The following is a 27,758-nucleotide window of genomic DNA, read 5'->3' as shown; positions in this document are numbered from 1 at the left end:
TAGAAGGCGGCACTGTCCAATTTCAAGTCACAGACCAGTGTGAAGAAGACATACTTAAGCTCTGCTATCTTCAACATTGGGAGCTGACCACCCCACTTTGTTTTAAGCCTCCTAGATAAGCCATAATATTCATTATGAGTAGGTTGGACTCCTTTCTCCTCTCAAGGGTTTTACTTTTTCAAGAAGAGTGACTGTTCAAACCATTATGTATTTGTAGGAAATATGCCTTTACCTACCACAGAAAAAGTAAGAATACTTCTTGCAAAGAACTGGGAGTAACTATGCCCAGGGATGAGCTAATTACCTTTGGTCCTTGGAAGAAATGTGTATGTTTATCCCCTGACACAGCAGTCATTTTATGTTCTTAGTGACTGATCTGAATGCACTTAATGTCAAATACAGGGGATGTTTCCCTGTATATTTTTTGCCGGGGGCGGGGGGGGGGGTAGTTTTCTAAATAAGGCTTAAAAGGGTGTTTTTGTTTTGCTTTGTTTTCAAGTTTTACTAATATCTGAGAAGTTTCTGGGTAGCATAAAATTATTTTTAGAGTATGCTAAAAGCAGGCCCTAATTTTACACAAAAGCAGCTCTTAAAATTACCTTAAAAAATCTAATTTTTATACATGAAGTAATTTCTGGGCTGAACATTTCTATAGTCCTTTTAGTTTTAAAGAGTTCTAAGGTTTGCATCATGCTAGACATTATTCCACCTCTTCCCTGTAGCCACTCTATTATGAGATAATAAAATTGCTAACTCACAAGAAAGAGACTTGAGCTTAGTCTCTAATGTAGCATTGTGACTTTTCTTTAAAAACTCGTATCAAATCTACTCTTTCAACTCTTTGTTTTATAAGATCTAATTTGCTTTTTAAAAATATGGTGTGGGGGCAAGTATCAAAGATAGACCCCAATGAACCACACTTTGGAATTTGTGTCCTTGTTTATTTTCAGTGATTAGCCAATGAGTTGCTTCAACCAACAGAATGTGGTAGGAGTGATGCTGAGCTTGTTCCATGACTGCTCTCTTCTGCTTTCTCTGCTTGGAACGTTTGCCTTTTGGAGCCTTGGGCTCCTAACCCATTACCCTGCTGTAGAGGCCACTTGGAGAAACCATGTGCAGAGGCTGAGACTGTATGGAGAAAGGATGAGGCCCAGCTGTCTTGGTGTCCTGGTCAAGCCCTAGCTACTGGATGACTGCAACTACATGAAAGATTCAAAAGAAACCAGCAGAACTGCCCAGCTGAGCCTCTCAACACACAGAAAAGTGAAACAATGCATGGCTGTTGTTTAAGCCCTTAAGTTTTGAGACAGTTAGCTATGCAGCATAATTAACAAAATATGTCACACCTCTTAATCATAAGGCTCCAAATAAAAAGAAAGTGAATTGGTGTTCTCAGAATAATTCATATACTAACTTGAAGAGTATTTATAGGACAGTAAGCATTCAGTAAGTATTCAATGCACTAAGTATCCCGGTTAGTGAATAGCATTCTTATTCTTGATCAAAAAACTCATCAAAAACTGGGATTCTCTCTGTCCTGGTCCTCACCAGGGCTTGTGGTTTCTTCTTGATATTACCTAACTCATCTGAGTCAGAGCTAGAACTGTCCCAGAGAAGCTGGCCCTGGGCCTCACATTCACGGAGCCATGTTTCCATTTTGCCAATTTTCCGGGGACAGTAGTCATTCCTTGCTTGATTTTCTAAAAATTGTGCATCCTGTTGATTTCCTACAAAAAAAAAAAGTGTACTTAATTTAGCTTCCCCTGATAATGTTCTATTTGTTTAAGTTCCTAGGTTTTTATGAACACAGAATAATCTGTTTGGTATTTTTAAAAATATATATACATATAAAGGATTCCAACTGAGGAAGCATTAAAAGATGTTTTTCTTTTCATTCTGTTAAAAATTTAAATTTTCTGAAAGTCACAAGAATAGTCTACTACATCCCTGTGTACTGCAACCCATCAACAACATTTTATCACAATACTGACATGCAGTGATATATATTGCAATATTTACACACACACACACACACACACACACACACACACACACACACGTTGCTACTTCTCAGCAGAACCACTTGAGAATTAGATGGAGAGTTACTTCCCTCCCCCACATACATCACCACAAATCTCCCAAGAACAAGGGCAGGAAGGAGAAAAGAAGAAAAAGGATAGGGAATTATTCTTGAATTAAAAAAGACAAACAAGAAAAAAAAATGCAATGTATGATCCTGGATTGGATCCTGGATCTTTAAAAGAAAGCACAAGTGGGGAAACAAGAAAGCAGGTAAAAAGAGCATTACAAGGACAACCATGGATATTTATATATGGACCATATATGAAAAAATAGTGTATATCCATGTTAAGATGTGTAAGTGTAACAATTGTATAGTGGTTCTGTAGGAAAGTTGCCCCTGTTCTTAGGATACAGCTTAAAGAAAAATACTAAGTAAATAATAGTACATGTGTCCAGATGAGACCAGAATTGCGAAGGTAACATTCAAATAATGTACTTAGGGTGATACTGCCCCTGAAACATATATTTTCACTGTTACATATCAGTTCCATCTTTCTTCATTTTTGTCCGTACTACCATGCATTTATATGGCACTTTACATTTTATATGTGCTTTTACACATATTTAGATTAATTTTTACATAAAACCTACATAGTGACATGATTTATATTCCCATTTTACAGATGTGGAAACTGAGATTTGCAGGTTAAATAACTAGAATTTAGCTAAAATTTCTCTCTATAGAGACTAAATGCACATAGACAAATATATAGTTAATATTTATTGAGAAGATACTATGTACCAGGCACTGTTTTTGGGACAAGAGAAGGTCCCTGCTTCCATGGAGCTTACATTCAGTAAATGTACTATTGGGGCTCAAATGAAAGACTTTGATTTCAAGTCCATGGCTTTTTCTACATACTCCATTCAAAGCCAGGCTTCTGGAAAGGGCAGGAGCCACATGAACATGTTAAAACCCATAAAATTATAAGCCTGAAAGAGTGATGTTTACTTTGTATAAGTTATATATTATTTTATATGAATACATATATAACATTATATAAATACATGCAAAGCGTGGGTGACTTCATTTTAAAGAGGCAGCAGAAAACAAAGACTGATTTTTGTTTCTGTATTTCACAAGAGACCTGAACTCTCATCCCATCTTCTAAAAGAGAGAACAAGAGTGGGCAAAAGTAGCATTAAGTAAGAGGACATGGGTACAGAGCAATCTTAATGAGCAGAACCTGACTAGCAGAGTGCTCATGTAAGATTATGATCTTGGCTACACTCCACTTTTAGGAGAAAGCAAACTGAACTGCTTTTAGAACACATGGAAAGAAATCAAAGATCCTCTTTGGGAATAAATAAAAAAGACTCATTGCTCCAGCATATGCCTACTGCAGTGGTGAAATCTCTAGGCTTTGCAGAGGGCAGCCTTCTCTTGAAAGATAAGGGTGAGGAGTCACAATCTCTCTATTTGCTGCCTTTCCCAAAGAGGTCCTGGATGGAGCTCCAAGTCCCTGAGGTCCTATGAGGCTGTACGAGGGGGTGGGTGGAGGAGCACGCTTGGGAGTCAGAGGGGCCTGGCTTTGAATCTCGGCTCTGTCACCTGGGGGCTAAGAGTAACTCCTCCCTTACTGGTTGTGTGAGGATTAAATGCAGTAATGCATTTAAGGGCAGACCACAGCGCCTGGCTTGTAGTAAGCACTCGATAAACTTCTCCAGGAACAAAATGAAACAGCCCTAAAAAAGTAGGAGGGGAGCAGAGGAAAACCCCCTCGACTGGTGTCACAGTCCTTCCCGTGCCCCTCCAAATCGGAGGGGGGGTCTTCCAAAGACTACAACAATGTTGGTGTTCTTGGCCTGACCTCAAGCCATGAGTCTGTGTCTAACTGTCGCTAAGGCACTTTTCTTGATTGTTTTGCCAATATATATATATATATATTTTTAATTGTAGAAGTTGTTTCTCTACGGGACTACACAGCATATTTCATTCTGGGACACAGGAGTATAGGTTAAATAGATGCCTCCCATAGATTTTCAATTATTCAGCCTCTTCTTATTTAATGAACTTATTGATTAAGCATCTTGTTCCTCAGAGCAGGAGCAGTATCTCTTTCAGCTGGCTATTTTGCTTCTTAGAGGCCCAAGACCTCCAGATGCATGGCCAGCATTTCCTTAGATCTCTTGGTGGTCAGTCTGGCTGAGGTGAGGATTTGGCCCACAGATCAACCACCTGCGAGTGTGGACGATACTGCACATTTGCAATGGTGGGTTTGCCCTGGGAGAATACCGACAGGGAAAACATAATGGGGCTCTAATTGGTGGGACAACATAGCATAGAGTGTAAGGGTGTGGCTATTGGTTGGAAATCACAGAGCAATCTGAGGCTCCGGAGTCATCTGGCCTGGCTGGGGTGTGGGAGCTGGGCATGAGAGTGGCCAGAGATGAGGCTGGGGAAGGAGTTGAGACTTTGTCCTCAGGCTGGGGGAGGCTCATTAAAGGATGTTTTTTTAATTTCTTTTTTTTTTTTTTTTTTTTTTTTTTTTTTTTAGCAAAACTGAGTTGGTCAGATTTGCCTTTTGTAAGATTACTCCACTATGAGTGTAATACATCTACAACTTTATTGTGCATGAGAATCACTTTGGAATCCTCCTAAAATGCAAGGCCTGATTCTCTAGGGCTGGGGGTGGGGCCTGAAATTCTACATTTCTAATAAACTCCCAGGTGATGCAGACTCTGTGGGCCTGAGGACAATGCTTTGATTACCAAGTAGACCAGTGGTTCTTAACTCTAGGTGCATCAGAATCACTACGGTGAGGGGATAAACCCAGGTTGCTGAGCCTCACCCCTGCAGTTTCTGATTCAGTTGCTCTGGCTGGGGCCCTAACAAGCTCCCAGGTGATGCTGGTGCTGGTGGTCTGGACCCCAGCACTTCAGTGCTGGGCTGACGTGGGAGGGTGAGAGCTGAGTGAGGAGCACAGTCGGGAGGCTGTAGCAATAGCCCTGGTAGGACATGATGGCTTTAAGGGTGACATGGCGAATGGGGGAGAGGAGGCAGATTTCAGCGCTGGGTGACATCAGTAAGACTTTGTGACTGACCTGCTGCAAGAGGAGGGAATAGAAGGGCTGGAGAGGCCCCAGATCTCCGGCCCGAGTGACACAGGGCATGAAGGCCTCACTGAGACAGTGGGTATAGCTGCGGCAGGCCTGGGCTCCGTTTTGAACACTCTTGAGTGTGCTGGAGGGGGACAGTGGGCTGGCGCAGCAGTGTCTGCATACGACAGCACTGGGCTGGCTGATACCAATTAGCTGTTTAGTAGTTTCTCCACACGCTTCATTCTTTTTCACCACAAGATGAGGCTCTTTTGCCTTTTTTCTCCTACACATGGTGGAAGGATTGCCAATAATGCACATAAAGTACAGTAAACCTCTAAAAGGAAAGAAACATCTTACTGCAGTGCTTAAACTTCTGTCTTTTTTTCTTGGCCATCAAAATTACATAACATGCCTACTATATTCTGGGAGATAAAATATCAGCAGGGAACCAAGGCTACTTGCTGGCCTTTCCCTCTGCCCTCCCCCCCACCCCCTGAAGTATATCTGACGTTGTTCTAAACAGTTGAATATTTTATTTTACTGAAAAAATTTACATGACTCACCTGCACTTGGGTTTAAGGTTTCATCAGGCACCAAGGTTAGAGAGTCACCATGATCATTTCTTGGGATGCTGTGAAGGATTTTCTTGGCTTTATGTTCCCGCAGTTTCTCCTTATTAGTCTTTGCCTCCTTGTGCAGGCTTTTCTTCAACTCCATTTGGGTCTGAAAAGGATCAGCTATAAATGGTTAAAGTTCTTCTTCCTACCCCCCGCCCCCCCACCCCCCCCTACTATCAGCCACTTTACAAGTTGGGCACTTATTTATGGAAACCTGTGGTCCCCTAATCAGTACATGGTTCTCTTTTTCCTATTAGAAGGCACAGAAACTTTCTTTCTGCACAGGTTTGTTAGGAGAAGGGAAGCTATGCCCTCAGTCTCAAAAAGGTGAGGACATTTGTAGAAGTAGTTCTCTGTGGGCTAGTTGATGCATTTGGAATTGCAGAGAACATTGATTTTAAGCTTATTCACAAGAGTGAGAAACTTGGAATATGAGAGTTAGTGGAGCCATTACTAATTATTTATTATTTGCAAGGGGGTTTGTTACAAGAGGTCTTTCTTGTAAGATACTTCTGTGGCATAAATTGTAGAGAGGCCTAGGTATTAAAATAAAGATGGATTCACCCCCTTCCCTTTTACTAAACCAACAAAAATGAATTAATCGCAATTTTCTGCTGGAGCCAGAATGTCATAGTCAAAAAAGAGAGACTGGAGACACAGATACAGCCCCTTGAGGACTGAAGAGAGGAAAGACTCAGTTGGTAACAGAAGAGATCTTTCTGGTTCTTTCCAGCTCCAGTAGTCGAACCTTTTGGATCCAATGACTGAATTTAAGATGCTAGGTAAAGATTGCAGGTGAATGCCTAACTATATTCATGTACAGGGCAGGAATTTTATGGAGTGAATTTGGTAAAGGTGAAACTCTTCTACTCTCATATTTACCTCTTGTCTTTTACGGTTCATTTCCAGCATTTGCATCTTATGTAAATATTGTCTTTTCCCAGAAGTATACATTGGAATTTGCATCTTCTTTTCCAATTCCTGCTACAAAAGATGACACATTTGTTAATATGAGGTAATTAATTACTGATTCTGCCATCTACAGCTTGAAATCCTTTTTGGAACAGAACAAGATCAACCCTCAATTGTAATTCAAAGAGATTTCTTATGATGTCAAAGGCAGACCCTTGCAGTTCCCCAATAAGTCCTTTGTGTAGCTATCAGTGAATGAAATGGCAATTTGCAGTGTGTGTGTTGTAGTTTTTAAGGTTCCTATAGCGTTTTGCCGACCTTGAATGGACATATCTTTTGATATCCTCTCATTTTGACAGGATATCACTTCTCCTGGGAACAGATGCTTATTACTAGCTTCCCAGAAATGTTTTCTGGTTTGATGAGACTTGCCTCTCTCTCTTTCCCTGTCTCTTCTACAACTGACTAATTGTCTAGCTGTGAACTTAGGGGAGAGCCACTGAATGGTTAAATGAAACCTATTTTTATAGAGTGTTCCCCCGCTTACCAATCTATGCCCTGGTATATTGCAGCTGAGGAAGGACTTGAGGTTGATTATTTGTGACTTTGCTGCTCTCCCCCTGGTGAGTCATAAGCTCCAATGAGACAGTGCAGACAGTTACAGAGGGCAACCAGGGGTGAGTACACCCTCATTCACCACCAGCTGTGTTCAGTGATGTTTTATGTTGCCCTGTGGACCGTGATTGTGTTCGCTGATGTGAGTGTCAGGGAGGGCCCATCTCCCCAGGTGCTGTCAGCATCACAAACATGGCCTGGGGGATCCAGAAGTACCTGGACCACCTTCCACCAAATGAGCCAGTGCACAGCAGCATCTAGCTGCCTCCAAAATGAATCAGGAATGGAAAATGTTGAAAATCTTCTCCTGCCTCACATTTTACATTTCTACCTGAGGGGAGTTTCCTCAGTAGAGGTGACTAGTTTATAAAAGGAGAGAGCTCTACAGAAGACCGTTTCCAGGATTACTTTTTGGTGTATTTGTGGTGAACAGGTCAGGAACAACTCATAGCTATGATTTATCCAGAAAATTAAGAACCAAAAGAAAGAGTTAGCCCAAGAGGAAGAAATGAAAGAGGGGAGGTATGCTGGACATTTCTACAAATTTGAACACTTATAGAATCACCAATTTCCAAGTAAAATTCCTCTGTCTCATCTATGCCCCCCTCTTTCACCAGGAGGCAGGGAAGGTCCCCAGGTTCCCTGGAGAGGCAAGAGCAGGTCCCAGGTGGAAGCAGGCCCAGGAGAAGATGGATGGCTTTGGGAAGTTCTAACTCTGAATGACGCATTAGTCTGATTTGTCGTGAAGTCTCCTGTGCAGGGAGAACATGAAAAGGACAGCCCACCCCCCACTTCACCACTGCAGTTCACCTTTGCTTTGTGAGTTCTCCTGGCTTCTTGCTGGCTCAGGATCCTTTCAGAAGTAATTACTTGCGGCAGGTCAATGGGTTCAAGCTTCTGGAAGTCCAACATTTAGAGCATTCAGCATTCCTCATGCCATGAGATGATGAAACATAAAAACCAGACATTAAACTATCTTAACACCTTGCGAAAGCAGCGCTTGCTCCTGAGAGCACACGGAGAAGGTGATTTCAACAGGATTACAGTCATATCTGTACAAAAGGCTTTTCAGCCTCTCTGGGTTCTTTATTGTTCTATGGCACTGTTGTCAGTGACTTACTGATCTAAATATTGGTCAGAGAGTTAAAAGACTAAGAATCCTTTTCTATCTGTATTGTGGGCCCACATCCAAAGTAATCAAACAGTGAGGATTTTAGAGTATGAGAGATGAAAAAGGCACCAGGAAGTTACTTTATTTTATTCATCTCTTAACCACCGAGCTGAACGCTTCTGTCCTATTTTTAAGATCTCCAGAGAAGCTCCCTTAGCCTCCTCAGTAATAATCAGTGGTGCTTATGAAGCTCATGTACAATGAAAGTACAGTGTGCTCACAGCTTTTAGGCAGGACTTTTTCTAGCAAGGGCTTGGCTTTTACCAGGGAGGTGACGCTGGGGTTCCCAGGGGTCACTAAGACTGGGCGGCAATGGTTGAACCGGTGGATCTGCCTCTGGCCCTACTTGCCTCAGATGACTTTGCGCCCTGGAAGCTAGAGCACTGGGCAGTGACTGAGTAGGCTTGGGACATAAAGGCTGTTCTGTTCATGTTGACATGCAATCAAAGAGCTGGGCAGTCATGGAGTTTATTTCTTCTCCCAGTGAGTACTTATTGAATAACTGCTATGTGCCAGGTGTGGGGGTACAATGGTCCACAAAAAAGGGCATGGTTCCTCCTGGAGCTTACAGTCCAAGGAGGAGGCGAACAAGTACACTTTTGCTTGTGTGATTAATGTGATTAAGAATGACAAACTAATCAGTACTTAGAAGAAAAAGTCTACAGGGCAGGGCTATGACAATACATACCTGGAGGACTCCACCTCAGAAATGGGAGGGTGTTATGAATTGAATTGTGTTCCTTCTCCCAAATTTGTACGTTGAAGTTCTAATACCCAGGACCTCAGAACGTGACCTTATTGGGGGATAAGGTCCTTGCAGATACAATTAGTTAAGATGGGGTCATACTGGAGTAAGGTGGACTATTAATTCAATACGTTGGTGTGCTCATAAGAAGAGGCATTTGGACACAGACGCATACACAGGGAGAACACCATGTGACGATGAAGGCAGGTATCAGGGTGATGTTTCACAAGATAAGGAATGCTAAAGACTGCCAGCAAGTCACCAGACCCTAAGAGAAGGCATGGCACTGGCTCTTCCTCACAGCCCTCAGGAGAAACCAGCACTGCCAACCCCTTGGTTTCAGACTTCTAGCTTCCAGAACTGTGAGACAATGCATTTGTTATTTTAAGCCACGTGGTTTGTTATACTTTATGACTGTAGCCCTAGAAAATGAATACAAGGGGGAGACGGGCAAGGAGGCCATCCACGAAAGTTTCCTGAAGAAGTAATCTTTCATCAGAAGTTGGCAGGTTGGGAGTTTTAAGAGGACTGAGGCGCTCCAGGCAGAGGGAACAGCGTGAGCAACAGCCCCGAGGTAGGAGAGTGCGCGAGCTGTTGAAGGAACTGCAGGCAGTCGGTGGGCTGCCACCAGAGTGAGAGGAAGCGCAGCAGAGACGAGGCTGGAGCCGGAGGCCGGGGTCAGCTCATGCCGGCCTGGTGGGGGAGGATCAGACGTTCATGTTCTTAAGACCATGGGCAGCCACTGGCATGTGTTAAGCAAAGTAGTGGCATGATTACATTTGTTTTCAAAAAATGATGACTGTGACTGCGGTGTGAAAATTAAACTACCAAGAGCAGTTTGGAGGACAAAGATGGTGGGCTGGGGCTCATGGAAGGACACAGATGGGCCCCACAAATACTAAACACTGACCAAACAGGATTCGTGGTGGCTGGTAAAGGAAAGGGAAGTATCCAGATGACATTCAAACGTAAGGACAGATAGTGTTATCGGTCCCTGAGATGGGGAACCCTATAGGAAGACCACGTTTGAGTGGAACATAGCAGGAAGAAACAAATTTGGTTTAGAAAAGATTGCATTTGAGAAGCCTTTGGACAGACCAGTGTAGATGTTGAGTAGGTAATCAGATATACAGGCACGGAGCTCAGGGGACAGGTCTGTGCTGGAAATGCAGATGTGGGGATCGATCATTCCTGGGTAGAGAAAAACTGAAACTATAGTCATGGGCGAGGTCAAGAGTGAAAAGAGCAGAGCCAATAATCCAACTCCGAGGGGCTGGTGAACAGGGACGAGATGGCCAAGGAGTCTGCAAAGCGATGGCTCAGGAAGCAGGGGGAAACCAGGACGCCACGCTGCTGCGCAAACGGTGTTAGCACTACTCCCTCAGTCCAACACGAGAGGCAAATGCTAACATACGTATTTTGAAATTTTTTTCACTGCAGCCTGATTTGTTGTGTTATCAAGGGGTAATCCTAGAAAACAGGGTGGCTTTAAAGGGTGAAAAGAGAGAAGGAGAGACCACAGGAAATGGATGCTGAGCATCCAGCACTCGCGGTGGGAGTATGACAGGTGCTCCCTGCTACTTCCCTGCGGAACACTTTCCTGGTCCCTGCGCTGGGCCTGAGCTCTTCTCGGGAAGGCAGCCAGCATTTCTTTCTGCTGGAGCAGCCTAATGTGAGGAAGTATTTTCTGTTTGTTTTTTAACATAATGACTTACCAAGGAGGTAATGAGAGACGATCAATACTAGTCAAAGAGGTTTGTCCGGCCCTCTTCTCTGCAGAACATAAAGGTGCCGGGCAAATGGGACCTGCTACACAGGAAGCAGCAGCTGGTGCTGCGGGGAATGGAGTAGAACAGGAAGGGGAAGAGAGACCAAGGGCAAAGGGATATCCAGGCACCTATGGACCGGAGAATCAGTAATGACGAGGGGTGGTTTAGGGTTGAGGAAGGAACAAGGAAGCGTTTATGTCATCCCCTGTCTTGGTCCACGATTCAGTTCTTTCTGGTGATTAGACCCATATGCCTTTGCAGCCACTGCTGTCCATCATGCTCAAGGTCACGATGTGTCATCTTATTCAATCATCATGGGAACTCTATGGATGATTATGATGGTTCCCCATGTCAGAGAGGTTAATAACATATCTGAAGTTGCATAGCTAGTAAGTGGCAGCTCAGGATTGAAGCTCAGGTCTGTCCAGTTCCAAATTTCATGCTTTTTTTCTCTACTTGTTCCTATACCTGGTTTATCATTAGAAACTCTTGGAATTAAAAAAAAAAAATCTTGAGCTATTCATTGGGGATTGAGATTCAATAGCTCTGAGCTATGACCTGACAAAAAATACTCGTATATATAGTATATATACTTGTATGTGTATTTAATTAATAAATTTTATTTTTTTAAAGCATATTCAGGTTCACAGAAAAATTGAATAGAAAGTATAGAATTCTCATATACCTTCTGCACATAAATCCCCTGTCCCACACCAGAGGGGCACATTTATTATAATTGATAAGTCTACACGGACATATCATTATCACCCAAAGTCTTTAGTTTACATTAGGGGTCACTCTTGGTGTTGCAAATTCAAATGGGTTTGGACAAATATATAATGATGTGAATTTACCATTCTAGTATCATACAGAGCAGTTATATTACCCCCCAGATCCTCTGTGCTCTGCCTGTTTATCCATCCCTCTTACTCTCCTTACTCCGGGCAGACACTACTATTTTTATTACTGTCTCTATAGTTTTACATTTCCCAAAATGTCACTGAGTTGGAATCATATAGTATGTAGTCTTTTCAGGTTGGTTTCTTTCACTTAGTTTCTGCCATGTCTTTTCATGGCTTGAGAGCTCATTTCCTTTTGATGCTTAATAATATTTCATTGTCTGGATATATCACAATTTATTTCTCCATTCACCTATGGAAGGGCATTTTGGTTGCTTCCAAGTTTTGGCAATTATGAGTAAAGCTGCTATAAACATCCATGTGTAGATTTTTGTATGAATATGTGATTTCAGTTCATTTGGGTAAATGCCAAGGAGTATGATTGCTGGATTATATGCTAAGAGTATGATTAGCTCTGTAAAAAAATCTTTCCAAGTGACTGTCTCATTTTGCATACCCACTAATAGTGTATGAATTCCTGATCCTACACATCCTCGTCAGCATTTGGTGTTGACAGTGCTCCGGACTTTGGCCTTTCTAATATGAATGGAATAGCATTTCATTGTTTTAATTTGCAGTTTTCTAATGACATATGATGTTGAATATCTTTTCATATGCTTAGCTGCCAATATATCTTCTCTTAGCTTCTTATTCTCTTGACACTGTCTTTCATGGAACATAAATTCTTAATTTTAATAAAGCCCAGCTTATCAACTGTTTCTTTGGAATATACATTTTTCAAAACTCTCCAGGGTATTCTGACGATTTCCTAGGGTGAGGCCCACTGGCCTCCATACTGTCTGAACTGAATAAAGGAACTATGTCCAAATAAACCATAGAGGATTTGTTTGTGGAGATTATTGAAAACCCGAGTCTGAAAAAGCCAGCTATTTAAATATTTTCGGCTATTTAAAATAGCCTATCCATAAGTTCTGAGAGCCAGGTTTTTCTTTGAAGTATGAATATATATTTTTCCATTTTCAGCCTCATTTTATCTGAATTTTCAGTTCTGATAAGAGCTAAGTAAGTTAAATAGTAGGTGTTTTCAAGTTCTCTATCCAGGCAATTTCTTCCTGGCCTTTGAAAAGAGCCTGAAGATCCACACTATTTAGCCATGAAGGACACTAGGTGGCAGCAACTAACACTGCAAATGGGATCCCTCAGTTAAATCACTTGCACTTGGCCTGAGAAGCACTGCAGAAGAAATTGTTGGAAAATCGGCTCCCCTAAACAAACTAGTCAAATGAAATTGCCTTGGAATTCTGGCTCCGTGTTCTGTTCCTTTTCCCTGCCTCAAAAACAAGATGCCTCACTTCATCGTCTTCAGGAAGAATACTATGGAAGGAATTGGCAGAATGATAGCTATTTTCACTTCATGACGTAAAAATAAAAACGATTATTTGTCTAAAGATTTCTGGATTATTTGGCTTCTCAAATAAAACAAATTGTCAGGGTAACCAGCTGAAGTGTCATATTGGAGATTTAAGAAAGGAGATTACATCGGGCATAGATCACTGAGCCTGGAGCCCAACACTAACCTGGGGCAGTTGCTCCTATTTACTAGCAGGAGCATAAAGGTGGGCAGGAGCCACTTGATGACAGTCTAAAAAGTGTTTGGCATCTAACGTAAGACTGTGTCCTCCAAGGTTCTGGGAGAAACATAAAGATGTCCAGGACAGGCTTGCAGCAAGAGATCGTAAGGCCAAGGCATTGCAATGAGTTCACATTGTGATAACACCTTTTTCTACAAACACATAGCAATGAAAAATAAAACATAAACCCAAAAAGACATGGTCAGGCTTTAAATGTAAGGTATATTTCTCATGGACCAGGAAATGTAGGGGAAGTTCATCTATAAGACATTTAGGGCTCCTGATGGCTGTGAGTTATTTCTGTCAGTTAAATGGGACCTAAATATGCTCCAAATAAGATGGGAAGCTCGAGCCAGGCTCACAGTTTCAACTCAGGGGTTGACTTGTCCTTTACCTCTTTCCCTGGTTAAAAAGAGCTGCATCAAAATGTGAGCTGGAGGGTTTGTTTGGCCGGCATTATCAAAAAGGTGGATATAAATAAGATAAGACTTTATAAGAATAAATGTGAAAGCTTAAAGAAATGTATAATTTGGGGGAAAATATAAGTTAGCAAGATTAGACCAGGAAGAAATCAGATACTTGTATCAACTAAGAACTATACAACAAATTTCTCAATCCCTAAAAAGTTCAGGTGGCCAAAGATGGTTACACAGGCCTGTCTTACCAAACTTTTCAGGAACAGCTAACAACTATGTTTATCAATGTTTTAGAGAATAGAAAAAGGGAAAAATAATCAACTAATTTTAAAGATTTTATTTATTTTTAGAGAGGGGAAGGGAGGGAGAGAGGGAGAGAAACATCGATGTGAGAGCGACACATGGATCAGCTGCCTCTCGCAAGCCCCCAACCTGGGGCATGGCCCGCAACCCAGGCATGTGCTTCAACCAGGGATGAACCAGCAACCTTTCAGTTTGCAGGATGATGCCCAACCCACTGAGCCGCACCAGTCAGGGTCCAAATTTTCTAAAATGTACAATTTTGAGAGCAAAACTGGAAAAAGAAGTATAGGGAAAGTAACCCTGGCTGGTGTGTTTCAGTGGATTGAGTGCCAGCCTGCGAATCAAAAGATCGCTGGTGTGACTCCTGGTCAGAGCACACGCCTGGATTGCGGGCCAGGTCCCCAGTTGGGGGTGAGGGAGAGCAACGGATCAGTGTATCTCTCGCACATTGATGCTTCTCTCCCTCTCTTTCTCTCTTCCTTCTCCTCTCTCTAAAAAATAAATAAATATTAAAAAAAGAAGTAGAGGGAAATTATGGAACAATTTTATTAATGAAAGTTGATACAAAAAGCCTAAGCATATTTTAATAGATTATTTAACAGATGGAGTTAAAAAATCAATACAACTTAATACTCAGCCCTAGAAAAAACTCTGGGCACACTAAGAATAAATAAAATAACAATAATTTAATAAATGGCATTATGTCAGATATCCTCTATTTGTTTCTCCAAATCCACTTGCCACATATCTCTACCCCTTTCTTTGCCTATGAGGACTAAGCGGTTTCTCCTGGCTTCTGGATTTCCATTGGGTTCTGCCACTCAGGAGCCCTGCTAGGAGATCTGAGAGAAGAAAAAGAATGAGATCAGGATATTTCTTCCTCTGGCTTCCTCCTTGGATGCTCATAGTGGGTAGTTTGTGCCCCTGTCAAAGCAGCTTCCTCTACCTGCCTTTCCCAGTCCCAGTCCCAGAAGTCTGCCCCTCTCCTAGTCCTTTTGCCTAGAGGTAGTTACTCCTCAGCTGCCATTAGTGGGTATTGAAATATCCTCTGTGATTTTCCAAATCCAAACCTGTATAAAGTTAGTTGTAAAGAAAACTGCCTTGAATTATCCTAATTTGAGTGTTCCCTTTTAAGTCTCTGACCAGCATCTATCAAAATCCTATCACAACTATAGTTTGTTTTAGAACCAGTTCCATTAATGTCATGGATGAGACAAGGATGCCCATTATCACTGCTTGAGTTCAATATTGCAAGGGATATTCTATTCCATGCAACAGTCAAGAAAACCAGTCCAAGGAACAAGAGTTGGGAAGAAAGAGAAAAAATATTCTTATTTATAAAAGATATTGTCTACATAGAAAGTTGAGAAGAATGTCTAGACAAATAGAATTTCTAAGGTATTTCAAGAGTTGAAAATTCATCGCACAAAAATCATTAGTTTTCGTATTCACCAATAATAATCATTTAGAAAATTAAATGGGAAAAATACCTTGTTTGTAACAGGAGGGAAAAAGCCTATAAAATATATCGATGTCCATTTTTAAGTGTCAACTTGGCTAAGCTACAGTCTCCAATTATCCCACCACTCATCTAGGTATTGCTGTGAAAATCTTTTGTAAATGTGGTTAAACTCCAGAACCCATTGACTTCAAGTAGGAAGATTGTTTTAAATAATCTGGGTGAGCCTGATTCAATTGGTTGAAAGGCCTTAAGAGCAAAGCTGAAGCTCCCACGAAAAAGAGGAAACTCTAATTATGGAGTGGCTTGAACTCACACCCTGCAGTTCCAGCTGCCCTTCCTGATGGCTTGCCCTATGGATTTCAAACTTGCTTTGCCAGCCTTCATAATCATGGAAGCTTACTTCTTACAGAAAGTCTCTTAATATGTATCTCCATCTCTCGGTTCTGTCTCTCTAGCTGAACCCTGATTCATAAAGGTCCTGGTAAATAAACCTCAAAAAATTGCACAAGAACCCTGTGGAAAAATGATGAAATATCATTGAAAGATCTCAAAATATGAGTAAATGGGGATTTATGCCATGTTTGAGATTTACAAGACTCAATATTGTAAACTTGGCTAATCTTCCTCAAGTTCACCTATTAATGCATTCCAGTCAGAAGACTGACAAGGTTTTTTGTGGTTCTTGCCAAGAAGATCCAAACTTCACATGGAAGAACAAAGGACTATGAATAGCAAAGACAATGCCGAAAGGATAAAGTGAGGAGACTTTCCATATTGCATATTAAAACTTGGTTCAAAGTTACATAGTTAAGACATTGTGGAATTCCTGTGGAGACACGAAGTAGACCAATGCAACAGAAGACTGAGTCTAGAAACAGACTCACAGAGCTCTGGAAATTGGATGTATGACAGAATTACCAGTTCAAATCAATGGTCAAAACATGGATGATTCCATGAAGAGTGCAGGAACAACAGATTGATCAAATGGGAAGAAAGTAAAATTTGATTCCAACTTCACACCTGCACACAAATGAATTTCAGGTCGATTGAGACCTAAATGTGAAAAGTTAAATATTATGAATTTTGGAAATAAATAATATTTTTTATGAACTTGGGGAAAATAAAAATTAATTAGTCAAAATACAAGAAATACAAAACATGAAGATTAAGATTGAGAAATCTGACATTAAAAAAAGAAATCTGTGTGTACACACACATGCACCAAACAAAAAAGCAAACCATAGATGAAGAGAAGATACTTGCAACACATATAACTAATAAAAGACCAGGTCTAGGATATATAAAGAACTCTTATGGATCACAAAGAAAAAGATCATAGAAAAACGGGCAAAGGACTATTACCTAAAGAAAGGGAATACCCTTGTGTCAAATTGTTTAATACCAAAAACAACAGAATGAAACTGCGAGGGCAGAACTACCCTCTTTATCTCTCATCAGCAGTCTTTATGCTCATCTTTCCTTCCTCCCAGTTCATTCATTCAACAAGTATTAAATACATACTTATTGATCACCTATTATGTGCCATGTACTGTTTTAGACACTCGCATTCATTAGTGAAGACAACAGACACAGATCCCTGCCTCTGTGAAGATTATATTCTAGCACTGGGGTTTGGAGAGAGGGCAGGAAGGTATTGAAGAAAATATACAATGGAAATAATAGATAAGTACATTGCTTGGTGTGTTAGATGAAAAGATGTGTTCTGGGGGAAAAAAGATAGTGAATGGTCAGGGCAGTCAGGGGTACTGGGGTGAGGAGTGCAATTGTCAATGAGTTGTCAGGATAAACCTTTCCAGGGAAGGTGAGATTTGAGCACATCTTTGGAGATTAGGGAGTCATCTAATCTCCATCTGATCACCTGAGGAAACACTATGTAGTGCGGTGGGTGGGGGGAACATCTGCACTTTAGGCTGGACCGGAGATGGCTGATTGAGGTGAATCAGGCCAGAAGCAGCAGTAATCATCACCTCTTCCATTGGGACAGGCACATTTGCATCAGAGTTCCCTGGAAGAGGCTCTCAGATTTTAGCAGCTCCAAGTTGGAGAGAACCTTAGTTCATGACCTGCTCTTTACTCGAGGAGTAGATGTTCAGGAAGTAGAGAGTGCCAAATATGCAACTCGAATTATTTAAGGTGCAATTAGACTTGGTTTAATAATTTAAAATACTTTTAAAATTTTTCTCTGGCAGAGATTAGGCTATTAATTAGCATGTCATGGGAACCCAGCATTTATTATTCTCTCAAAAACCCATTTGCAATGGAAAATGTACTGAGCCTCATTTGTGAAAATGATTATAGTTGATATCTTTCAGATATCTGCCAAGGTCCCAGTGATTGCCCTCTTCTCAGGGAGCTGCCTTCAGAATCTAAGGTGGAAGGCTTTTCTGCTCACATTTCTAATGCATGAGCTTATCCTCTGGTCATAGCTCATTGGACCAAAACCAGAAATATGAGCAAAGCTGAGCCAATAAAATCTTTTCTCCCAGGAATTTGGAATTGGAGCCAACAGAGCCAGGCCACTCTGTTTGACTGGAACTCTACGATGCAAATTAATGGTTGTATTTCACCAGTGGTCTTGAGGAGCAGAGAAAGTTGATTTGCAGGGAGAGAGTAAAGAGAATGCATGGACAAAATCTTAGGGGAGACACATAGAGTTCTCCCTTCCAGGTTCCAGGGCATAGCTCGTCCCTCAAGACCAGGTGCCTCCCAGCTCTTGAGTTCAGTAAAACACTCCTCTATCCTTATAATTCACCACATTGGTTGTTTTGGCTAGTCAGTTGGACTTCCAATACAGTGAGGCTACAGGTTCATAGAAGGGAGTGCATTCTGATTTTTTTTTTCCCTACCAGGGATAATGGGTCTCATCCTCATTTATGTATCTGTTCATTCATTCGCAAAATTTTGTGGGGCACATATTAGGGTGTTAGTGACTGAATATATTAAGACTGAATAATGCATACTCGTTGTGCCCAAATAATTTGTCTTGATCCTTCTTTTTTAAGGTGTTTGGTTAGGATGTGGGGGTGTAGTCTTTGAAACACTAGAGTTCTCTTTGAGATTGATGGACTCTTTTAACTTATTTAGGGTTGAAGATATAAAAAGTACTTTGTGAACTATAGATTGCTACACATTTACCCTTCACTGGTTATAGTAGTATCTTCTATTTGAGGTATTCAACTTAGATTCTCCATAGTAACATATATTAAACACACCCCTTTGAAAGGATACTTTTGATTTAGGAATAAAACATAAGTTTTAAAATTGTTCATTTTAGCTAGAGATATGCTCAGAAATTTAAAATCACTTTCTTTTTATTAAACAATATTTTGAGGTTTCTGATATTTTGGAAAAAAAGATGCTTTTTTGTGATTAAGGATATAATCCCATCAAATCAGCATTGTGAGCTTCTGGAGAAAACAGGTAAATAAAAACCAGCTGAAACAGAAATAATGCCTAACAATGAACTCAAATACACCTGGGATTGTTCTAGTCACGTGGGCGAATTATGTAGGAGGTGTTACTTGTCTCCAGTTTTTCGAATGCCAGTGATAGATCCTGCTCACAAGAAAGGCCCCAGCCTTCCTTTTAGCTGATGCTTATTTTCAAGGACCACTCATATCTCTTGCCCCTTCTGGGTTAGGGTTCTTAGAGTTTGCAGTTCTCTAGAGAAAATGCATTAAACATTTATTAAGGTGAGTGCATTTAAAACTCTTGCTCTGCTGCCTTGCAACCTAATGTCCTCAATTTCAACAACCAACGAATGCTTAGAAGAAGAAGTTAGGGACAGAAGGGCTGCAGAGGTCATCTATGCCCAGTTAAGAGCATGGGCTTTGGAGAACTGGTTGATATCAGGCCTCTGTTGTCCTTGTTTACTCTCTGAACCACATGTAGAAGGCAAAGATAATACATCCTTTCTCATAGAGGGGTATGAGAATTAAAAGAAGGATCAAGTTGTCTAGAGCATATCTGACTTCATTGTTGATATCATTCTTGTTGTTATTACAAGTGATTTCCCCATAGCCATCCAACTAATCAGAGCAAGCTTCAGGTCCTTTGACTCATCATGGCTAAGTCTTTGGTGCTATACTATCCTTCCTTCTTTTAGTGCTGGCCTTAAAATTGAAATCATCACACAAGGAAACCTGAAGAAAGATGGTCTTTGCATTGACAACATTCTCTTTAACATTAACAAGGTACTGATACCTTGTCAGTATCCCTCGTCTACAATTATAGTTAAAAAGGGATGTTACCATTAAATTCCTTATGAAGCCTTTTAAATTCATCTTACTTGAAGTCTTCGGGGTGGATGCCTTTTAATAATACTTGGTTCTCCCTGTTCCACTGGGATGTCAAAATACATGGCCCTGGGCACTTGAAGGATTGGAGGAGAAGCAAGAAAAAAAACCATTAGAAACAATTTACTATTAAATTAGGTTGATCATGAGTTTTTAGACTTTGTTAACACAATTTTGTTAAATATGTCTAAGCTATAGGTTGAATGTGGAAGTGAAACATATAAAGCGGGAGCAAATGAATACGAATAAAAAAATGTTAGCCTAGACCCAGCATTTAATTCCTCCTTTCCTTATTTTCCCTCCAGATTGATATTTAAAGGAAGACCTGCACAATTAAAAATTGTATTGATGGCAAAGGTTATTCAAACACAGGATTGGGCATGAAAAAATAATAATGTATTGATTTATTTTAATTTCATGAAATCGCCCCAAAATAAAATAGGAAATCAGGGGAAAATATAGCATTAAGAAATAAAAATAATCCTTTTTTAGATGAAATAGATGGATAGATAAATAGATAAGTATTAGATAGAGAGGTGATAAAGAAATGGAGCATGAGTGTGTAATAGGAGTATGTAATGCTGAGCATTGTATGTTCCTAATTAAATAGTCCCCCTAACTGGGGACATTCCTGCAAGTCACCACTATGATATAACATGTCAGTATTCTTTCCTGATAAAATAACTCAGGGCTAAGCCACGTTAGGAAAGAGAGGCTCAAGAGATCCATTATGAATTTGACTTTTTAACGTGATTATCCTGGGCCCTGGGCCTACTACCATGACCAGCAGTGTGTGAATGAAGTTCTTGTCCTTTCCCCTCAACAAGCTGGAAGCATTCTGATTTCTAGATTTTTTTGTGTAGATTATCCTACAGTCCCATTTTGCATTTTAAATGGAAAAACTCTTAGGTAATGATGTGTTTCTATCCTTAAGACATTTGAACGACCCCCTTAAGAACTTTGTTATATCCTTCTTTCCCTTCAAGATATACCAGCATAGTAAGCAAGACCAAAACAATAGCAATGGCAATGAAAAACATGTGGGATTTAAAAATCTAAATAGTTTCAGCAAAATTTTCTTCAGTAGCCTGACTACTCTGTAATTGTGCACTATGATTTGTGATATCACCCCATTATTTAATTTGATTCTCCTGAAATGGCATAGACAACGTCAGGCAGTTATTTTCACCCCTGGTTTATAGTTGAAGAAAACTGAGGAAGTAAAGTTTTCTTCCCCCCTATTTTTAAAAACATAGTAAATAGGCTATTGTTGAAAACTCAATGTCTACTTGAACCATTTATGCAAGAAGTTTGTCCTCTTGTCTTCAGGAAAAATTCCTGTTACCTCCCTATCCTCCTGTAGGGGGGAGGAAGTAAAGTCATATTATTTGGTGTTTGGTGGAGCTGAGGTTAGAATATTGGCTCCTTGAAAAGAGTGCTCAAAATGCTCACCATCTCCTAGTTATTTATTGTTAATGTGATTTTGCCGTTTCAAAACTAAGAACACTTCCAATTTAGTATGCAAATCCATTAGAATCAGCTTTTACCATTCAGTCTCTGAAGTCTTAAAACTCTGAATAAAGGGTTTACTTTAAAAAAAAATTCTTCAGCAAAATTAAGAGGAAAATTCCCACTCATGTCCTTAGAAGGTGGAAAAACATAAAAACATAGGCTATAGAACCAATCAAAAGTTGTCAGTTATAGAAAGTAGCCATGAAAATCATTCTAGGTGAGATTTACCAGTTACCCAAATAGAATATAAGGCTTTCTGGCCAAATTGACCAATAATGGTAGCTTATTTGTGTCATTGATCTGAAATGTCAAGAAAAGAGAAAATTTTATACATTTATATGTATGTTTACATTGTGTCTGTGTCCTTCTCTCCCCAAGTTACAATGTCTGTTTAACTACCATTGTGGTTGTCATAAAGCACTTCACATGTAAAATATCCCAGGATAATTTACAGCGACTTCAGGCTCAGAGCTTTCTATCATAATTGGAAAAAATTCTCTTAGTTCTGCAAATGACCATGAAAAATATAGGGGTGGGGAAAGGGTGATTCACCCACTCATCTGCACTGAAATAAGTCAGTTCTCTTTGGGGCACTTCCCAGGTTCACTTAGAATGAACCCCTGCAGTGTGGCTCTCCCAACACAAAGCCTGATGTCCTGGAGAGAATGATTTAAATTTAGACTCTAACTGAAACATGTGATCATGACAATTTATCACACATTTATCTAAATAATTTTAATTGTCTGGCAAAGCTAGCTATCAACATTGGAAGCACTATAAACTACGCTAGAACAAAAATCATGTTTTTCTTCTCACATGAATGAAATGCCGGAAAGCCCTTTATGCAGCTCACGTACCTGTTCTAATGTACCCAGAATACTGACAACTGACAAACATTCAATCTCCTACTGAAAGGTATTCCCTCATATTTCAATACTTCAGAAATTTTCTGAGATTATGGGGCAAGACAGGGAAATCTATCAATAGCTCTCTTTGGCACAAATATGCAAATGTCATGCTGGGTTTCGTGTTTACCTGCAGAATATCTCCCATACCAGGTCTCTCGCAGAGGTGGCAGCTGCCCTTCCCAAGCTTTGTTCCGCTCCTGCAGTCTTGCCAACGAATATGCGCTCTTTTCTTCCAGGTTCTGATCGAATGCAAAGTCCACAGGTGCAGTCGAAGGCGTTTCTTCCTCTTTGTTTTGAAAAGGTGCTACTTTGGTTACTCTAGAGTGAGTCTTAGAGGGGCTCAGGCCCATTTTACATGAAAGACAGTCAAAAGAAAACCATGAGGGAAGCGGTCTGGGTCCTTTAATGTCGGTTGTTTTAATCAAGATATTTCAAAAGTTTACCTGCCCCTGCTTTACAAAGCAGGTGTTTCCTTCCTGACATCTTTGTACAATTACTTCACCACACACTAACCCCTCTGGCCACTTCCTGGGAGGCTGGTTTCCATGGAGACTTCCCTTCAACTCCCACTTTGCCTTTTCAGACTGAAGGAATCCAGTTAAACATTGACTTGGTTATGCTACTTTCTGAAGAACTCAGAGGTAGGAATAAAAAACCTATTGATCATTAAACAACTCTCTGACACCAGGAAGGCCATTAATGGAGATGGAGAGCAGAGATTTAGAGAAGTCTTAACTTGACCTTTTCATTGCACGTACATTTAAACTCCATCTGTAAGAAAACTACCAACTGAGAAGAGCTAAATCATTGTTGGACATGAGAGGATGCATGCTAATCATTTAGGGCTTTGTTAATCTTTAATTTTAATTGAAGAACTTATCTTCAAATCGGTAAGGAAACAGCACAATGGCTAAAATAATTAGATTTTTCTGTCAACAACTTGAATTGCTTTTGAAGGACATGAATATGTTACAGGAGGATAGGGAGGTAACAGGAATTTTTCCTGAAGACAAGAGGACAAACTCCTTGCATAAATGGTTCAAGTAGACATTGAGTTTTCAACAATAGCCTATTTACTATGTTTTTAAAAATAGGGGGGAGAAAAGCACTGGAAAGAAATGTGCTAAAATGTTGAGTGGGGGTTTTAAATGATGGAATTATGGATGATTATTATTTCATTTTTTGTACTTAGAAACCTAACTCACTTCAGGTTCTAGTTGTTCATGCGCATAGATGACATGTTTTCATCACATTCCTGAAGAGAAGATCAAATAACTTTATTTTTCATTTTTGCAAAATTCATTTCCTAAGAGGCTAACATGGGTTTGGAAAATCTTGAGAACCAATAGAGTTCATCTAAAAAGATGTTAGTTGAATTTTTTCCTACTTAACTACCTTTGCATTTTATAACACTGTTGTCTGTGGCAAAGAGACTTGTAAGAAGGAATCCTATATCAACAGTATTTGAACAATATTTAGTTAGATTTATTTTTGGATACAATCAGTTTAAGTATTTCTAAGGTCAGGGAAAAGTATAGCAAACCAATAAATGAACGAGAAATTATATGCAGAACTGTGGACGTCGTGGATCTAGATCAGGGAGAAGAATTCAGCTCTCACTTTTTACTGTTATCTAATTTTGAGAGACTGTATGTGTGTAGATTTTCAGTCTTTGTAGAGGAATTTAGTTGTTGTGGAAATTATTTTCAAAATGAAGATTCACATTATGTTTGTTTCCTTTTTTATTATTAGCCACTGCCACACTTTGTAACTTGCAAAGCTTACTTAACTATTCCATGCCTCAATTTCCTGATCTGTAAAATGGGGTTAATAATAATTTATGGCAACAAGTTGATTCCATTGATTCCATGGCTCTTAGAATAATACCTGGCGTACAATAAGCTCAAAGTAATCTTTAGCCAGAATTCTCCTCCAGAGGAAGTATTACTGTGTGTCTACATGTAATAGGATAGTTCATATTACCTATTGGTCAGTGTCCATTAAATTAGACATATTGCTGTATAAAAGAGTTTACACCTAAGTATAGAAGAGACCAGTGAAGAAAGGCTAAATTAGTTGGGTCTATTTAACAACAGTGCTTAAGGACTACCATTTAAAAAGGGCTCATTTGTTGGAAGAGTTTTTATTAAAATAATGATAAAACATAATTTCAAGTTCATTAAAAGAGGGAAAAAATTTTGATGTCACTCATAGAGCTATATATAAGATATAATTTCTTAATCACAACAGTTGAAAACACTAAAAAGCTTTCACCCACCATAATCTTGCCTGCTCCCCAGATTATCTGTGATATTTTATAATGACTTCTTCCCAGATCAAAATGGTTATGAATATGCATTACTGTGTGTAAAAGATGATAAAATCTGATGTTATTTGTAACATGGTTCATGAATATGAAATAAGAATACGTTTATATATCTCTTAAAATGAGGCAGAGAAGGGATTAGTTCAAGTTTTCTAAAGTTGAAGGTAGTGCCCAGAGAAAACTTCATTAAGACAAGGGGAACAGAGGAAAGAGAAGTTGGTGGGGGAAGGAGCAGGAACTGATAGCCACGTGAGCCATTCCATAGATTAGGGACAAAAGCCACCAATTTGCAGCAGCAACACAGGCAACCTGACCCTGGAGTTCTGAAGGAATGTCCTTGCATAAGCTCCGAGTGCCCAGAGCTTTCTCGCCTCTTGTAGAGAACACCTGCCTTGAAGACAAAGGGCGAGCTAAGTACCTATTATCCCCCCTCCTACCTCTCTACTTTAGCCTTTCCATCCAAAGGGGAGGGGCAAGGCTACAAAGCTGCTTTCTCAACTAGAAATCTGCACGTTTGTTCTTGGTTCACTCCTAACTTGGGCAAAACTGTTAAAGAAACTTGTTTAGTGGATTTAAATTCTACACGGTCCAGCAGAAGGCCTGCTTGAGTGGGGTTGGTAGGGTAATAATATGGGTGTAATGGTTTAAAGTTTTAATTTGAACATTTCACCTAAAATATCATATGGAGTGCTTGCGTGCGATGTTATGCTACAGAATTACATGTTTATGATTTTGTAATAAAAGATTCTGTAATAATAAAAGATTTTGTAATAAAAAAAGGGGGGCGTTATTTGTGCCGGACCCCGTATAGTAAACTCAATGCATGGTCATAGGAGGTGTGCAGATTTTTCTGTTCTCTAATAGGAGAAAGCTTACCTTTGAATGATGTAGGGTTTTCAGTGTAAGTTTGGAATCAGAGAGTGGTACGGGGTCCTTTACACTTCCTTCGGCCTTTTACAGCCTGATTTACACTACAATAAATCAGCCTTTTACAGCCTCATTTACACAGCAGTAACGCAGCCTTTTACAGCCTGATTTACACTACAGTAACTCTTCGGAGCCAGAGAGACAAAACTTCTGCCTGCGCCCCCCCACCCCTGCCCGCCCCGTCCGTGTAGAAACATTACTTATTTTTGCTCGTAGGATTGTGATTTGATTAGCTCTTGCCTTACTTTTTTTCCTGGACTTCCTAGGCTCACCCACCCTCTCTGGATAAGATAGCTCTTGGAGATAGGAACCTGGGGAAAGAAAGTTAGATTTTTCTGCTGGTAGCTCAGCCGGTGCTTTGTGAATCAAACAGGAAATGAATGTATGGTGATTGCGATAGTAGAAGCAGTAGCAATAGATTCTAAGCAGCTACAGACAATGTAAAACCACACAAAAATGTTCAATGTCTGTGTACATTCATGAATAATACATTTTAAAATGTAAACAACCTAAATATAGAGAAGATTTTTTAATGGACTATGGATATACACATTCATATGTTTTATAGTAGGCAGGTGATGAACGCTCAGATGACTTTCTTTAGGATAGGAATGCGGTGTTCTGGAGTGAGGTTGGTTAAATTGCCTTTTGATCCTTCAGCACATGGCTTTCTTGAAAAGAGTTCAGACAGAATTGAAAACAACATGGGTATAAATATTCCTTAGGGTTGGATTGAATTTCACACATGGGTTAATTACTATGCATTGACCACCCAGAAAATGGGGTTTAAATCCTGTCTTTACAGGATTCTTAAATTATGCTTCTAAAAAAGTTACAGCCTTTTCTGCAGTTGATCTGAAATGGGTAAGTCATCACTGGAGGCTGTTCAGCAGTGTGAACTATGTGTTTGGATGCCACCTAGGCAGAGCAGATGTATGGCCAAGCCTTAATTTTCCTACTGGCGATTATTTCCCTCTATCTTGGTCCATGTGTTGGGTGGAAGGGGACAGTACAACTGGGCCTTGGTTTGGAGTTGCTGAAGCAAAACAAACGAAAAACTGCGAATTGAAACTTCTTGTATAAACTGTTAAATAAGGTCAGGTGAATTCTCTCTTTATCCTTTAAATGCAGTCTGCAAGTGCATCCCTGAGTTAAATGCTAAAACCAAACCATCACATACCTGCTGCTCTGGAGGCAGCCAGTGCCTGGGTTTCTTAAAGCGCATTGTTGATGAGTTTAACGTAGGCCAAGGAATTTTTCTGTATTTTATTTCTTATTGGGAGAACATCGACCTCTGGTTATAATGACCTAAGGTTTCCCTTTGGCTTCGTTTCCTCTTTTGTTCTGTTTATTTTCCATCGAATGTAACACCACTCGCTCTGCTCTGGCCCTCAGTCTGACAGGTCTTTCCTTCTGTCCTTTCTTCTTTCCTTCCTTCCTACAAGATTACATTTCAACTCTTGTCCATAGGTGTTTTTCTCAAGAATCTACACTGAAATATAACCTTTAACACACCCTTCCTTTCTGGTCTAGTCATCCAGCATACAGGCCTAAATCAAATAATGTGCACTTTTTCCTAAGGCAAAAGGCCTGCTCTTACTGAAAACTACTGAAACCAAATTTTGAGTCTCTTATTTATTTATTTTTTAGAAATGTAATTATGGACCCAGAAGTGAAGATGTGAACTTATAAATTTTAATACAGCATAAAAATAGGGTGAAGAGGAATATAGTGACCTCAGTGTTGTAGAGTTTGGGGTGGGCCAAGGTGGCCCACAGTGAAGCTTCAGCTGGTGTCACTAAACTAAATGCTACTCCAGCCAGTGCTAGCACGGAGCTCAGAAAGCTCAGTTGTCAGTGGATGTAAATTGCATCCACTCTGGGGCCTGCCCCAATCAGGATTTTGGTTTATGAAATCATTGATTTTTTAAAACTGCTTTGAGGTGAGATTTAGAGGACACCCAAAGATTTCCCTTTCTGCTCATTCCCTCTTTTATTCCTTTTACTTCCCATCACATGTGATGCCAAGACACACGGAGGTGCCACCCTCACTGCTCTGGCCTGCTGCCTTCATTTGTCCAGGTGGCCAGGAACTCTGATCTGGCCCAGGTCACTTGGCAATGCAACGAGTACAGAGGCTTCCTG

General features: G+C 40.2%; 1 protein-coding gene across 1 annotated transcript; it reads right to left on the bottom strand.

Moving 5' to 3' along the window:
- Nucleotides 1–1,457: 1,457 nt before the first annotated feature.
- Nucleotides 1,458–22,711, bottom strand: CCDC198 (coiled-coil domain containing 198). The gene is made up of 6 exons (XM_054567037.1): nt 22,489–22,711; nt 19,935–20,017; nt 8,079–8,165; nt 6,624–6,725; nt 5,688–5,847; nt 1,458–1,727 (listed from the first exon to the last, which is right to left on the bottom strand). The coding sequence occupies exons 1-6, from the start codon at nt 22,709–22,711 to the stop codon at nt 1,492–1,494; spliced, it is 891 nt and encodes a 296-aa protein (XP_054423012.1). The 3' UTR covers nt 1,458–1,491.
- Between the last annotated feature and the right edge of the window lie 5,047 nt (nt 22,712–27,758).

The sequence above is a fragment of the Pteronotus mesoamericanus genome, unplaced genomic scaffold (genome assembly GCF_021234165.1).
Source record: "Pteronotus mesoamericanus isolate MK-2021 breed Mesoamerican mustached bat unplaced genomic scaffold, CSHL_Meso_final contig_182, whole genome shotgun sequence".
In the NCBI taxonomy this organism is placed as follows: domain Eukaryota; kingdom Metazoa; phylum Chordata; class Mammalia; order Chiroptera; family Mormoopidae; genus Pteronotus; species Pteronotus mesoamericanus.
The sequence above is the reverse complement of the archived record's forward strand: the minus strand, read 5'-3'. Positions and strand labels throughout refer to the sequence as shown.